Source organism: Thalassophryne amazonica, chromosome 20 (genome assembly GCF_902500255.1).
Source record: "Thalassophryne amazonica chromosome 20, fThaAma1.1, whole genome shotgun sequence".
In the NCBI taxonomy this organism is placed as follows: domain Eukaryota; kingdom Metazoa; phylum Chordata; class Actinopteri; order Batrachoidiformes; family Batrachoididae; genus Thalassophryne; species Thalassophryne amazonica.
This window is the reverse complement of record NC_047122.1, coordinates 33,628,996-33,642,099: the sequence shown is the minus strand read 5'-3', so window position 1 is coordinate 33,642,099 and position 13,104 is coordinate 33,628,996. Positions and strand designations below refer to the sequence as shown.

General features: G+C 41.0%; 1 protein-coding gene and 1 pseudogene across 1 annotated transcript; one reads left to right on the top strand and one right to left on the bottom strand.

Moving 5' to 3' along the window:
• LOC117501492 overlaps positions 1–373 on the bottom strand; it is a 22,267-nt pseudogene extending 21,894 nt beyond the window's left edge.
• Positions 374–7,955: 7,582 nt separating this feature from the next.
• On the top strand, positions 7,956–8,826 carry si:ch211-153f2.3 (protein FAM167A). The gene is made up of 2 exons (XM_034160718.1): positions 7,956–8,423; positions 8,599–8,826. Exons 1-2 carry the CDS (start codon positions 8,199–8,201, stop codon positions 8,749–8,751), a joined length of 378 nt encoding a protein of 125 aa, XP_034016609.1. The 5' UTR covers positions 7,956–8,198; the 3' UTR covers positions 8,752–8,826.
• Positions 8,827–13,104: the final 4,278 nt, after the last annotated feature.

Genomic DNA, 13,104 nt, shown 5'->3' with positions numbered 1-13,104 from the left:
CGCTTTCAATCCCAACAGGTGATGCTGCAGAGCCGCTAGCGTTAGCCCCAGTCATTCAAACATAACACGGTCAAGACGGCGTTAAAAACAAAAAACAAATACGATTCGGTCCGAGCCATTCTTTTAAAACGTTTATACAATATCGAAATAACTCACCGGTTATTGTGTTTTATCCCGGCGCGCCGTCGCTTCAGGTGGCAGAAGCTGTTTTTCCATTATTCTTCCTCCGGCTCCTGCTGCTCCTAACAAGATGGCGCACAGCCCCTCTGCGTTCTGATTGGTCGATTTTGAAAGCCTGAGCTGGATGCAGCGAGTGGTGCTGATGCTGCTGCTGAGGAGCAGACGGAGGGATGCTGGGCTGTGTACACTCACTCACTCACTCATTCACTCACTCACTCACTCACTCACTGAATAATAATAATAATAAGGGCCTGTTTCTCATTAGTATGCAAAAATAATCTTGCACATAAAGTCCTGGTGCACGTGCCTACAAAGTAAATGGGCTGCATATATACAGCACTTTTCCATCTGCATCAGAAGCTCATAGCACTTTACAATTATGCCTCACATTCACCCATACACACACCAATGTTAGGAGCATCAGGAGATTAAGGATTTTTGCCCAAAAGCGTTTTGCAATTTTCTGGTCTGGCTGGGTTTTGGATCCCCTGCTCTAAAGCCTAATGCTTAACCACACTTTTCAGTTTTAATGCCAGCCAAAGTTAAAGGGGTCATATTGTAAAGTTTTTCTGCAAGTTAATATAGGTCATAAGGAGTTTCAAAAACAGCTGCTTGTATCTAAAAAATACATCATAGGGTAAATACAAAGTTGATGCATCTTTAAAAAAAAGTTTGATAAGAAATTATGTCTTTCAGGAAAAAAAATCTCTAAGAAAATGAAGACACTTCATTTGTCTCAGTTGGGTACCAGCTTTGGCTGGGGAAGTAACCGTTGTCTAACTGGTAGACAACCGGGGGAACTGTGGATACTCATCAGATTCACGACTATATAGGATTTACTTCTTCTAAGAAACGACTGTTTTTGTGTCTAGTGTCACTTTTTGTGATGTCTAAAGGCTGTCTGTGAAAATACCAAGAAGAGAGATCAAATGCAAAGAAAAGGGTACTGAACCTAATCTTTCCTGATGCAAGCCCCCCCCCAAAAAAGTAGGAAAAGGCTTCAAATCTGCCTTTTTGTTGTGTGTTGGGGGGTTTGGCTGGACATTTTGGTGTTCTTTTCTTTTCTTTGCTCTCCAGGTGGTATGCAAACTGATTTATTGTCTGTGGAGAAGGTGCTGGCAGAAGAGTCCTTCACCCTCATCAACGTGATATGCAGCACCTGTGGATAATGCTCACGTGCAACCTTAAAGACTTTCAGCTGAAGCAGATAATGAGATGGCGTTCTGCATTTAAGCCATGTGTGATTCGAGCAGAATTGCTGGGAACTCGACCTTGTGATGTTCGTTTGTGAGACGCTGAGGACCGCGCCTGGGTTTGACACATCGTGCCTGTGAAGGAGGACGGGTGAGGGACACATGCTGTCAGCACACATCAGAGGTGATTAATTGTCTGAATAAGTGTTAACAGTAATTTGGTATTTTGTTACGCAGTTATGAATATTGATGAGAGTTGTGCAGCTCGCTTCTCACGGCCGTGGCGTGCGGACAGATGATCCTCCACCTGTTGTGAGAAGCTGCTCATTTACATAGAGCTTAAATTCAGACCTGAATGTGTTGCTGATAGTGTGTGCCTTTGAAGGATATTGGTTGTAGCTGCTGACTTACCTCACCTTTTCTATCCTTCACAGAGTCGGTTTGTCGTGTCCACCTGGGGGGTGTTTGGCGGTGAACGTGAGTCCAGAAGCGCCGGGCTTCGATCTCTTTGGGCACTGGAGAGTGCGCCGTCCTTCACTCTGCCAGACAAATGCACTTTTATGTTGTACACAATTATTGCACGAAAGGGGAATAAATGTTTTGTTTTTGGAACCGCTTTCTGGTTATTTAGCGCTGGGTTCAGTCAGACGCAGGTCCGCTCCCCAACTCGCGTCAGCACATAACACTTTTTTTTTACATTTTTGCATTTTATTTTTTCAGTTTTTGTTTTTACTAATTCTGACCTGCAATATAAAATAAAACAAAGTGGGAAAGCAAAAGAGGGTTAAAAAAAAAAGGGACACAAAATGATGTACTTTCAAATTAGCAAACACATGCAACACATCTGATTTTCTTGATGTGATGTCCCATTCCTGATGCCCTCACATATACACTCAAGCCCATATGTATTTGGACAGTGACAGAATTTTTGTAATTTTGCCTCTGTGCACCACCAAGTGGAGCTGAAATGAAACAATTAAGATGTTTGTGTAATGTAGACACACCTTTAATTTAAGGGGTTCAACAAAATATTGCATTAATAATTGAGGAGTTACAGTCATTTATATATATGTGTGTCTATGTAGATGGCAGTAGAGACCCTGAAAACTTGCAGTTTTCATACTCTGGAACAAACAGGACAGTCAGTGTTTGACAAAAGCAAGACGTTAAAGAACATGAAGCGTTGCAGCTCACAATGATTCTAATTGAAAATAATGGAGAAGCAACCTGAGCTTCTTCTGGCATTTTTACATAAAACAAACACAATAACAATGTCTATAAACCCAGAGAATATATTCACAAGAGTTTTAGGCACAATATACAAAAGGTTTAATGTTGTTGTCCGCGTGGAGCCTGATCACTCCGCCATCAATTTCAATTTATTTTCATTTATATAGCCCCAAATCACAACAGAGTTGCCTCAAGGCGCTTCACACAAGTAAGGTCTAACCTTACTAACCCCCAGAGCAACAGTGATAAGGAAAAACTCCCTCTGAGGAAGAAACCTCAAGCAGACCAGACTCAAAGGGGTGATCCTCTGCTTGGGCCATGCTACACACACAAATTACAGAACAATTCACAAAATTAATATATACAGGAAATGCTGTTGGTGCACAGGACAGGAGTGCAAATACAACTCCCATCTCTGGATGGAGCTGCACCTTAAACAGAGAGAAAAACAGAACCAGGCATCAGAAAGACAAGAAATACAGTATAATTTTTCAGCATTAAACAACAAGAAAAAAACAAGAAATACTAAGGTCATCACCATCAAATGCATTTCTTCTGTCGTGAATGTACTGAGGTTACCCATAATGCACTTTGTGAAGACACAATGTCCACACTAAAACCTTCAAAATTAGTGCATTACTTTAAAACTAAAACATATATCTGATATTTTCACTTTATAAAACTTCAGACGTGATGTTAATTTAAAAATAAAAAACACCACAATTCATATTACTTAATTCCTGTTATAAAGAGTGGATTTAGCCGCCGCCTAGACGTACACCAGGAAGTAATGAAATGATGTGGGTAAATGTTCTCCCTTTTATATTTTACATGAATTACCTGATGCGCTCGTCTCATGAAGAGTCGGCTCCTGTGTCATGAAGAGCTAGGCTCTCGCGTTGTGAACACATCAGCTGGCATGGTGTGTCCAGCGTGCAGTGATCCGCTGCAAATGTGATATGTGTTTTAATGATTACAAGGTGGGGAATCCCACAGTGACATGCGCCTTGTGGGGGCGTCCCAAGGGGTGATTTCCTGAATGCAGTAGTGCGCTCAGCTAACCAAAAAGTTAGCCTCGATAACCACTAATCAGCTAACTGAAAAGTTATGTTTTATAATGCTAGACTGATAAACCTCCAAAGAAATTTATTGGAAGCTACAGCTAACCAATAACTATCACTGTTGTCTCCGGTACACTCTCAGCTACTAACAAGCCAATTTTGAGTTTAAACACAGCCAATGCTTGTGATAGAATAAAAGGTGATCACAAACTCAAACACAGCCAGTGAGTCAGTGCTTCTGTCTTTGTGCGCCCTGCCCACTGTCTTGGGGAACCATCATTTACCTTGACAGCATACAGTGGTCCAGCCGTGAGGCAGACGTCTTATAAAGGAAAGCAGTTTGACTTATGGTTTTAATTTTAAATCAAATTAATCTAGATAGAATAACTACATTAATGTCAACTCTGTCATTTGTACAAAGTGAAAATATAACACATATCTGTTCATTTTAAAATAATGCACTAATTCTGATTTTTGAACATTGACACACACAGTTGCCCAAGCGCCCTTAGTGATTTTCCAGTCAGGCTGGGATTTGAACCAAGGATCCTCTGGTCTCAAGCCCAATTCTTTAACCACTAGACCATCACCTCACCTTCCCACCTCCAGATATCTGAACAGCTGCATGTCACAGGGGAACACGCCCACCTTTTTGCGGCGAGTTTGGAAGCTCACAGAAAAAAAGGCTCACTCTCTGTTCCTTCATTCTGTGATTTTTATTTTATATATACACTCAACAAAAATATAAAAATATAGTGCACACCTGTGCACTAATCATGGTGTCTAATCAGCATCTTGGTATGGCACACCTGTGAGGTGGGATGGATTATCTCAGCAAAGGAGAAGTGCTCACTATCACAGATTTAGAACTGGTTGTGAACAATATTTGAGGGAAATGGTGATATTGTGTATGTGGAAAAAGTTTTAGATCTTTGAGTTCATCTCATACAAAATGGGAGCAAAACCAAAAGTGTTGCGTTTATATTTTTGTTGAGTATATGTTATTATTTGTTTGTTCTGCATCTGTCTGATGTCTGTGTTTGTAATGTAACACTTTGCATGCACAGTCATGTCCAGCTGACGCGGCAGTCAGCTGACAGGCGCTGTATGTCCACAGCAAAGCATATGAGCAAAGCGATCAGACAAGAATGAGTTCATGCCTTTACCCTTATTTGTGTTATTTAATCTCCACTCTTTCTGTCTGTCATGTAACCTACAATTTACATGGTGGAAGTGACATCAGCCTGCTTGGCTGGCTTCACACCGTACCACACGCTCAGATGCTAGGCGGTCCTCATGTGACTGTGTCAGTATCTAATTATTAGCATGTCATGAGGACATGAGTGGCTGCCCACACATGTGCATTGTGTGTTCACCAGCTGCGTTGCGGTACACAGCGGTCAGCTGTTCCAGCAGCTCAGTGCGGTGGACAGCGATCGAACTCCAGGGCCTTCGGCGACAGCTGATAATGTTGGATTCATGGTGTGTGTGTGTGGGGGGGGCGCACTCCACAAGCCATGTGTGTGTGTGTGTGTGTGTGTGTGTGTGTGGGGTGGGGGGGGTTCGGCACAGTCACGCCCATGTGTGTTGCTAGGTTACGCCATACTTGTAGGGCACTTAGTCAATTTTCACAGACAGATTGAATGTGGTCGCCTGCTGTCTACTCTCGTGCTGGGTCCAGCGAGCAGTGTTAGAGGTTCGTGTGTGACACCTGGAATTTGGCCGACACCTGCCGAGAGAGGAGTCGAATGGGCACTTGCAGGGCACTTCTTGTCTTTCGGCCGCTGGTGTGCGCGAATGGGATTTTTCACAAGTGGCATTTGACTCCTCCTTCGTGCACAATTCTACCTCAATTATGTGTGAAGGGGCCCTTAGGCCTTAGCATTTTCTCTTGGTAAGATGAAAGTTGTCCATAAAGCACCTTAGGCTTTAAGATAGCTCCTAAGGTGCCAAAGTGGTAAGAGTAGGGATGAGGACTTTTAAGAAACCTAAGGGTGTCTTAAACAGAGAAGATGGTGGAAAAGACAGAGAGGAAGCAGAGATACTCTCCGTATGTATGATGACAGTGAGTCAGTAACACACTACCCACTTGATCTATGTAAATATTTTATGTTAATTTACTGTCTTAATGTATTTATAAATTGTTTAGGTTCTTGTTATCATATACACACTGTTAATATTATTATTATTAGACTCTAAACCTGTGGTGACTGCTTTATTCCTTCACACACACCCATGTCGCTTACATTATTATTATATTGGTATTATTAATATTGTTATTTTCTTTTATTATTACATCTATATTGTCATTTGATTTTTAAATGGACCACAGTGGAAATAAGTGCTTTCAGTTTCTTGTGTCATGCATGTATTTTTAACATATTTACAGTTATATTATGTACTCTCAATGACCGTACAAAATAAACGCACGCACGCATGCATGCACGCACGCTTTTAATATATAGATAATCAGCATGTGAATGAGGTATGTTCAAACATTTTCAAGCTGTGTAACAATTAATTTAATTTTGCTGGGTTTCATCATCGTAACATTATGATCATAACATTAAGTTATCCTCACGATTATACATCTTAATGCAGTTCAGTTTTTATGATCGGTTGATTTCACTGTACATTCATGACTAGAAGGGCCGGGTGTATTGGTTTTTTAGGACTTCCTGTCCCCTCCTTGCTCAGAGTTACTCTCAGGCACCTGCTGACTCACTCTTAGGCTACGATTCCTTGCCAGGAATTTTTAGGCTAAGTTAGGAGCTCTTTGAGAGGACTTTGGGTTGCTTTGTGGATACGGGCCCTGGTGCTTATGGCTTGTTCTTATGCGGCCATGATCATGCCATGCCATGAGCCTATGCACTGTTCTTTAGACTGGCCTTTTCTAGCCACTAGTAGGTCTTCTTGATGTCAGCATGAAAGTTCAGTGGTCAGGATAAATGTTTAATGAAAATATCAGATGTAATAATCAGATGTCAGGATCAAAGGACATCATTCACAATCAAATGACAGTATTAAGCATCGAAAGTCAGTGATCAGAATTAAATGTTAGCATTGAGCATCAAAGGACAGTGATCAGGATCATTGTTTAATGAAAATATCAAAGGTCAGGATTTGGATCAAAGAACAGCAATGACAATCACGTTAGGATTAAGCATCAAAGGTCAGTGATCGGGATCAAAGGGCAGCAGTCACAATCAAATCTGTTAGAATTAAGGATCAAAGGTCAGTGATCACAATCAAATTTGTCATTATTAAGGATCAAAGATCAGTGATTAAGATCCATGTTTAACAAAAACATCAAAGGCCAGGATTTGGATCAAAAACAGGTATCACAATCATAGCCAATGACAGTGAACAGAATATAAAAACAATCAATATCAAACTTCAGTAAAAAGAATCAAATGCCAAGATCTGAATCAAACGTCAGCGATGAGACCATGATTAAAGAATAGTGCACGTGGCCAGTGTTCAGTAATTGGGATCAGCTGTAGTTTTCTCCATCAACAAATACATGTATAGTAGCTCAACTTCTCTGTCTATTCTTCCAATCAGGCTTCACAGTTCAATGTGAGAAATGGACAATATGTGGACTTTTATCAACATGGACCACCAACAATAATGTAGTCATGCCAAAGCAGGACATATCGCCAAAGCAGAAGCAAAACATTTTCTCACTGTGAAAAATGACTTTAGGGAAACGCTATGGGCTCGAAGGCATTGACTGAGTGCAATGTCCTTTCCAAATGTGCCGTCTCAATTCTCACAGCCAGGCCAATAAGTCAGGGAGAAAAATACACTAGACCTCTGTCTCATCTCTCTACAAAAGTCAGGAAAAGCTGTTCGCAGCTGCCAAAAACTGTCCCCGAAGCTCCGCAGGGAACAGACTTAACGTTTGCACAAAGGAGCTGGTTATATTTCACCGTCGGACGGCCTTTATTGTGAAGCGGCTAACACTGAGTCTGTGTCTCCCTCCTCGCCCAACCTGTCTGTCTCCTAAGCTGACAAGCAGGTCTTATTTAGGGAGAAGCTCTAAGAAGTCTTTTCCACACAGGCACACACATACGCTGGGTTGACACACGGGCACTTTGTCCAAATGAGAGCTCACTCACAAGACATTTCTCACACTGGAAGTGTAAGGGGGGGGGGGGGGGTGGGGGGATTGATTGAGAAGAAAGAAAAAGTGTGTGTGTTGGGGGGGAGTTGGGAGGATCTTTTCAGTTCTTTTAGAAGGCAACAATGGTCTTTGTTTGAGGTCTTCCACCATTCTTCTTGGGGTTTGTGAACGGGGGAGGGGGGGCGTGAAGGCGGAGGGCTGCTTCACCATAGTAACAAAGACAAAAACATGCCAGATCTGCGCCAGCCGGCCAAAGGGATGACCAGAGCTACTCCAACAAACTTGTACGGCAGAGCTCTGTTCACATGAGGAAGCCTCCTGAAAAAGCACCTACAGCTGGGACGGAGGATCCGGTGGAGGGCACACGTGAAGGGCACCACGGTTAATCTTCCACTCCCTCCTCCAAGCATGGACAGGGACAGTCACAGCGAGGACACCTTGTCGACCATGGTTCTGGAGAACATCAAGAACAGACTGATTCATGCCTTCAGGGCGACAGCAGAACCTCGGGAAGATCCTCAAGACTCTGGCACTGCCGTCCGCTCCGTGAGCATCGGCCGGAGCTTCCAAGCCAACGAAGAGCTGCGGAGGGCGCAGATAGATGGAGCCATAACCTGGCTGAGGTCTGAATTGGTAAGCTGACTGGCTGAATCAACATTTTTGCACTTTTTCTCCATAGACTGAAAAAGGTTACATGTAGAAAGAACCCTGAAAAGTCTGTTTCAGAGTTCACGCAGTAACACGAAAAGTAAGCGCAAGGATTGAAAGTTCTGTCACGCTGATCTGGATTCATTTTTTTTTCATGCAGCTTGAGATGCGCTCGCAAGATCTCCAGCTGGCTCAGACACTGCTGGGGCTTAACACTGAGATCCAAAGACTGAGGAGGGAGAGTTTTGGGGGTGTGGAGGTGGACGGGATGATCATAAAACTGGTCCCAGGACAGAACCTCGAAGAGACTTAAAGGCACAAGAGGAGCAAACTTCGAGAGGCTTCGGAAGAGAATGCAACCATTCTAGAGATTAAAAAGGACATATTGCAAAAAAAAAAAAAAAAAAAATTTCATTTTAATCCAACTTTTAGAGTTCAGTATGGATGGGATTTTATGTTAAATATCTTCAAAGTGCCACTAGTCTGTACTGCTATTTGCAAACTGAAACAAATCATTTTAGTGTTCTGTGACATAAAGTGTGACAGACTTGTTTTTATTGTCATTCAGTAAAAAGATGTCACAGAACAAAATATCGATACACTGAACGAATGTCTGTTGATTTGTATTTAACTGTCTTATAGCGGCTGGGTAGAAGCAGTCCCTGAACCTGCATGTTTTGCAACTCAGAATACATTACCATCTACCTGAGGGCAGGAGGGAAAACAGATTGTTAAATGGATGTAAAGTGTCCCTGATTATCCTTCTTGCCCTGGACAAGCAGCGCTGTTCTGCCAGTTCACCAATGGTTGGCAGCCTGGCCTTAAAAATCTTCTCTGCTGCCAAACTTCATATCTATTCACCTGGTTGCTCTGTCAGACATGCGGTCAATGAGAGAGAGGAAAACTTTTCACATGTTAACATCCGTCAACCCTTCAATGAGAAGGCGTGGCCAGCAGCACCTCCTTTTCATGTAAAGCAACGGGTGCAAAAATTAAAAAAGGACTCAGTGTCACATTTCTCATTACAAAGTTTTACATAATTTTTAAGTCACCACGTGACCTACGAGTATATTAGCATCCTGACGCTTTAAAAAGGGGGTCATGTTACACGCATTTTCGGTGAGCTAGTATCAGACAAGTTGTTGCAAAAACAGCCATAAGAGAATTGTTTAGTAAGAATGCAAAGCCAAAAGCTTCCTTAAAATATATTTTTAGGTCTTTAACAAACAACCTGTTTTGCTGCATGCAGCTTTACATAGAAAAGAGCTGCTCTTGGCTTTGCTCCCTTTCCCCAAAAGGATGGGGGTGATCTACAGAGCAAGCACAAGACTATATATGGACATCCGTGACATAGGTCACAGAAGTCGAGAAGAGGGTCTGTCAGACTTAAATTTTGCTTAGAGCAGGATAGTTTTTATGTGCACAGACATTGTGTGGTTATGAGATTGTTCAATATGAAATGCCATCCTCATTTATCTGTAAAAGGTAGATAAAAATAATAGCACAAGAAGACCTCTTTTAATATTCTGATTAAAAGTCATATGATCCATTCCCTCCCTTGTAATAGCAGCCAATTTTAATTGGATGTATCAAAGAAAAAGTCATAAGATACCAGCATAGATGTGCACTATTTTGTGTAATGTTTTTTCTTTTACATTTATGCTGATACTGTATGTGCTAAAAAAAAACAAAAACCTGATTGTACACAGAAAGCAAAGTTTAACCACAAAATTCAAACTGAATATATTTAATATTTTTGCTTGTGATTTCACAACAATAAATTGCACCATTATAATTTTTTATGCTTTTATTGTTTGGCATACTGCAGTACCTGTTACATGTAAAACATAAAGATGGTTAATAAATACATCAGTATTTCATTGCCATGCACACAAAATGCCATACAATGATTATTGTATTCACAGATAAACTCTACAAAGCAATCCAACCACATTTATACTTTTAAGGATGAGTTCATAACCATCACTTGGGTCAAACCCACATTTGATATTCATTATTTCAGTGAGATTATATGGGCTGGAACAAAGTCACCATGCAAACAAATTGGTTTACAACAGCACAGGCACCATAAAAATGTAACGAACTCTGCAATGTTCTCTCACTGCACTGAATCTATTTTACATGCAGTTAATCCGTCATTAAATGTCAGTGAGCTTTTGTTACATGCAAGCGGGATCCCTGGTGCTCTGACAGGTTGAAAGATTTTGGTTTATCTGTTTTCCAAGGTTTCCAGAGCTCCACTGGACAGGCGCACTTGGGGAGTGCAAAGCTGCAGCACATCTTAATCTTCAACTGTAATAATTTTCCTTCCTTCCTGCTGATTTGTTCTCACCAGCTCTTCTTGCATTTAGCAGCTTCGGGAGAAGTCAAATATAGCCTAAACAAGAAGACAGGGTATCTATAACTCTTTGTGACATCATAAGACCATGCATTAAGACATTATGTGAGGTTTGGCTGGATGAAGCACTTCATGATGTCATAAGGTGTTTTTTTTTTTTTCTTAATATTTCTTAAGATACAAGATCCAGATCACCTCTGAAATCTTCTCTGACCTAACACCCATCTCACTAAAAAAATTCAGTTGAAATCTATTTTTTTTTAATTGTTATTTTTGATATCTTGATGAAGTTGAACAAACAAGCAGACTTAGCGATCATATAAGCTCTGCACTGAGAGAGAAATACCTCCACCAAGGCACAATGCTTTGACTGTCAGCAGGCTGTTAAATGGTAAATGGACTGCATTTATAAAGAGCTTTTCCATCTGCATCAGATGCTCAAAACGCTTTACAATTATGCCTCACATTCACCCCGACGTCAGGGTGCTGCCATACAAAGCACTCACTACACACTGGGAGCAATAGGGGATTAAAGGCCTTGCCCAAGGGCCCTCAGTGATTTTCCAGTCAGGCGGGGATTTGAACCCATGATCTTCTGGACTCAAGCCCATGTTTCTTCTCATACAGCTTTGTGATGTCATAAGGGCTGTTCTGTGATTTTCATGCACTTTGTGATTATAAAAGGAGTAGTCACGCATGACTCAAGGACCGCCTCTCAACAAAATCTTGTTGAAATTTGTCACTTTATGATGTATTTCGCTGACCAACAAATGAGCAAAACAACAGAGAATAGTGCAATAACAAAGCCTCCTTAGATGAGTTAAAAATGCACTATTTTTTTTGCAAACAATGCTGATAAAATTTGTCTACACACACAGAGAAAAAATCTCTTTTTGATGCAATAAAGACAATAATAATTGTCTTTATGTCTGCATAACGCAGGATTTATGCTGTGCATTTATCTTAAAAATGCATTTATCTTAAACTAATCGTAGTCAATCTGACATCTTTCTGTTAAAAATACAAATAAGGACAGATAGAAAGAACACAATGAAGATATTAATTTTGTGTAAACACAACTGTTTAGTAGCTGAAGATTTCATCAACTCTATAAAAATATGTATATTATGAGGACATTTTAGTTCTATTTCTTCCGTCGTGTGCCATCGGAGGAAGTTGGAATAAGATCTGGAGAGTTCCCTTTGACACTTTCAAGGCACAGAGCTCCTTCTGCTAAAAGACCTCTTTGCTAAAGCCTCAGAGGAAAGCGATGGAGGCATCTTCATCCAGGAAATTGGGACACCCATTTCTCCTGAGCTGGAGTAAATGCTGCTGCTTCCATGTTCACTCTCGCTGTACCAGGAGCTGCTCTCCTTCTCCTCCTCCATGTCTAACTCTTGCTCTTCCTCAGACAACTCCTGTTTAAGCTCCTGGATGCCAGAATGGAGCTCCATCAGTTGTCGAATCAGAGCTTGGTCCTGTGAACGCATCTCCATCTACAATTGACATAGATATTAGTTTTTATTAAAACCGGCTAATAAATGTGCAAAACCACAATAAAGCTCCAAACAGCAAATGATGTGGAAAAACAATGAGTTCTCCCCCTTTTCCCCCCTCCCTCCTCCTTGATCCAGCTTCATGTTCTGTGTGAAGCTGCATGCACTGCTGCAGCCGTTTCATTTAATTACAGCCTGCTTTCAAATGCAAATGATTTTTCTGCCATTCTATTTGGTCCTTTTTTTATGAGAGCCTGCCTAATTACTCACATTGTGAAAGAGTACGTATATTCAGAATTCCATCAACTTCAGTATCCAAGTTTGTTGCAAGGAGTGAGGAATGTACCAAACACAAAAAGTTCTCCACAAATCTGCATTTCCTTTCACCATTAAACACCCACCAGTCTGAGAATGGATTTAATTTAAAAAATTGCTTAAGAAAAAAAAGTGGGAATTTTCCTTCAAGGCAGGTGGAGATGTGGGCTGAGATTCCACTGCTCTGTGTCAAATCTGATAGTGCAGCAGATAACGGAATATTTGCAGAAGAATCCTTCAAATAGTGATACAAACATCAAATTTGGCACAAATACTCCTTAGACATTACTCTTTTGAAAAAACAGAGTAGCCACTTGAATTTTTAGTAGGCGACCAGGCAGGGGTCAATTGAAGAATTACACAGGGGTCAAATTTAAAAATGTTCCAGTGATATTGAAAGTTACACCACATTATTTGTCTGAACATAAATATTCCAAAAAGGTATAGTTTGGACTATCTATGAGTGCATGTTCTGGAGTTATGGTGTAAAAACAGC

Bases quoted from the DNA above. Each gene is read 5' to 3' on its own strand.
- si:ch211-153f2.3 (XM_034160718.1), top strand. From the start codon at position 8,199: ATGGACAGGGACAGTCACAGCGAGGACACCTTGTCGACCATGGTTCTG. The intron at 8,424-8,598 runs GTAAGCTGACTG...TTTTTCATGCAG, and splicing joins CCTGGCTGAGGTCTGAATTG to CTTGAGATGCGCTCGCAAGA.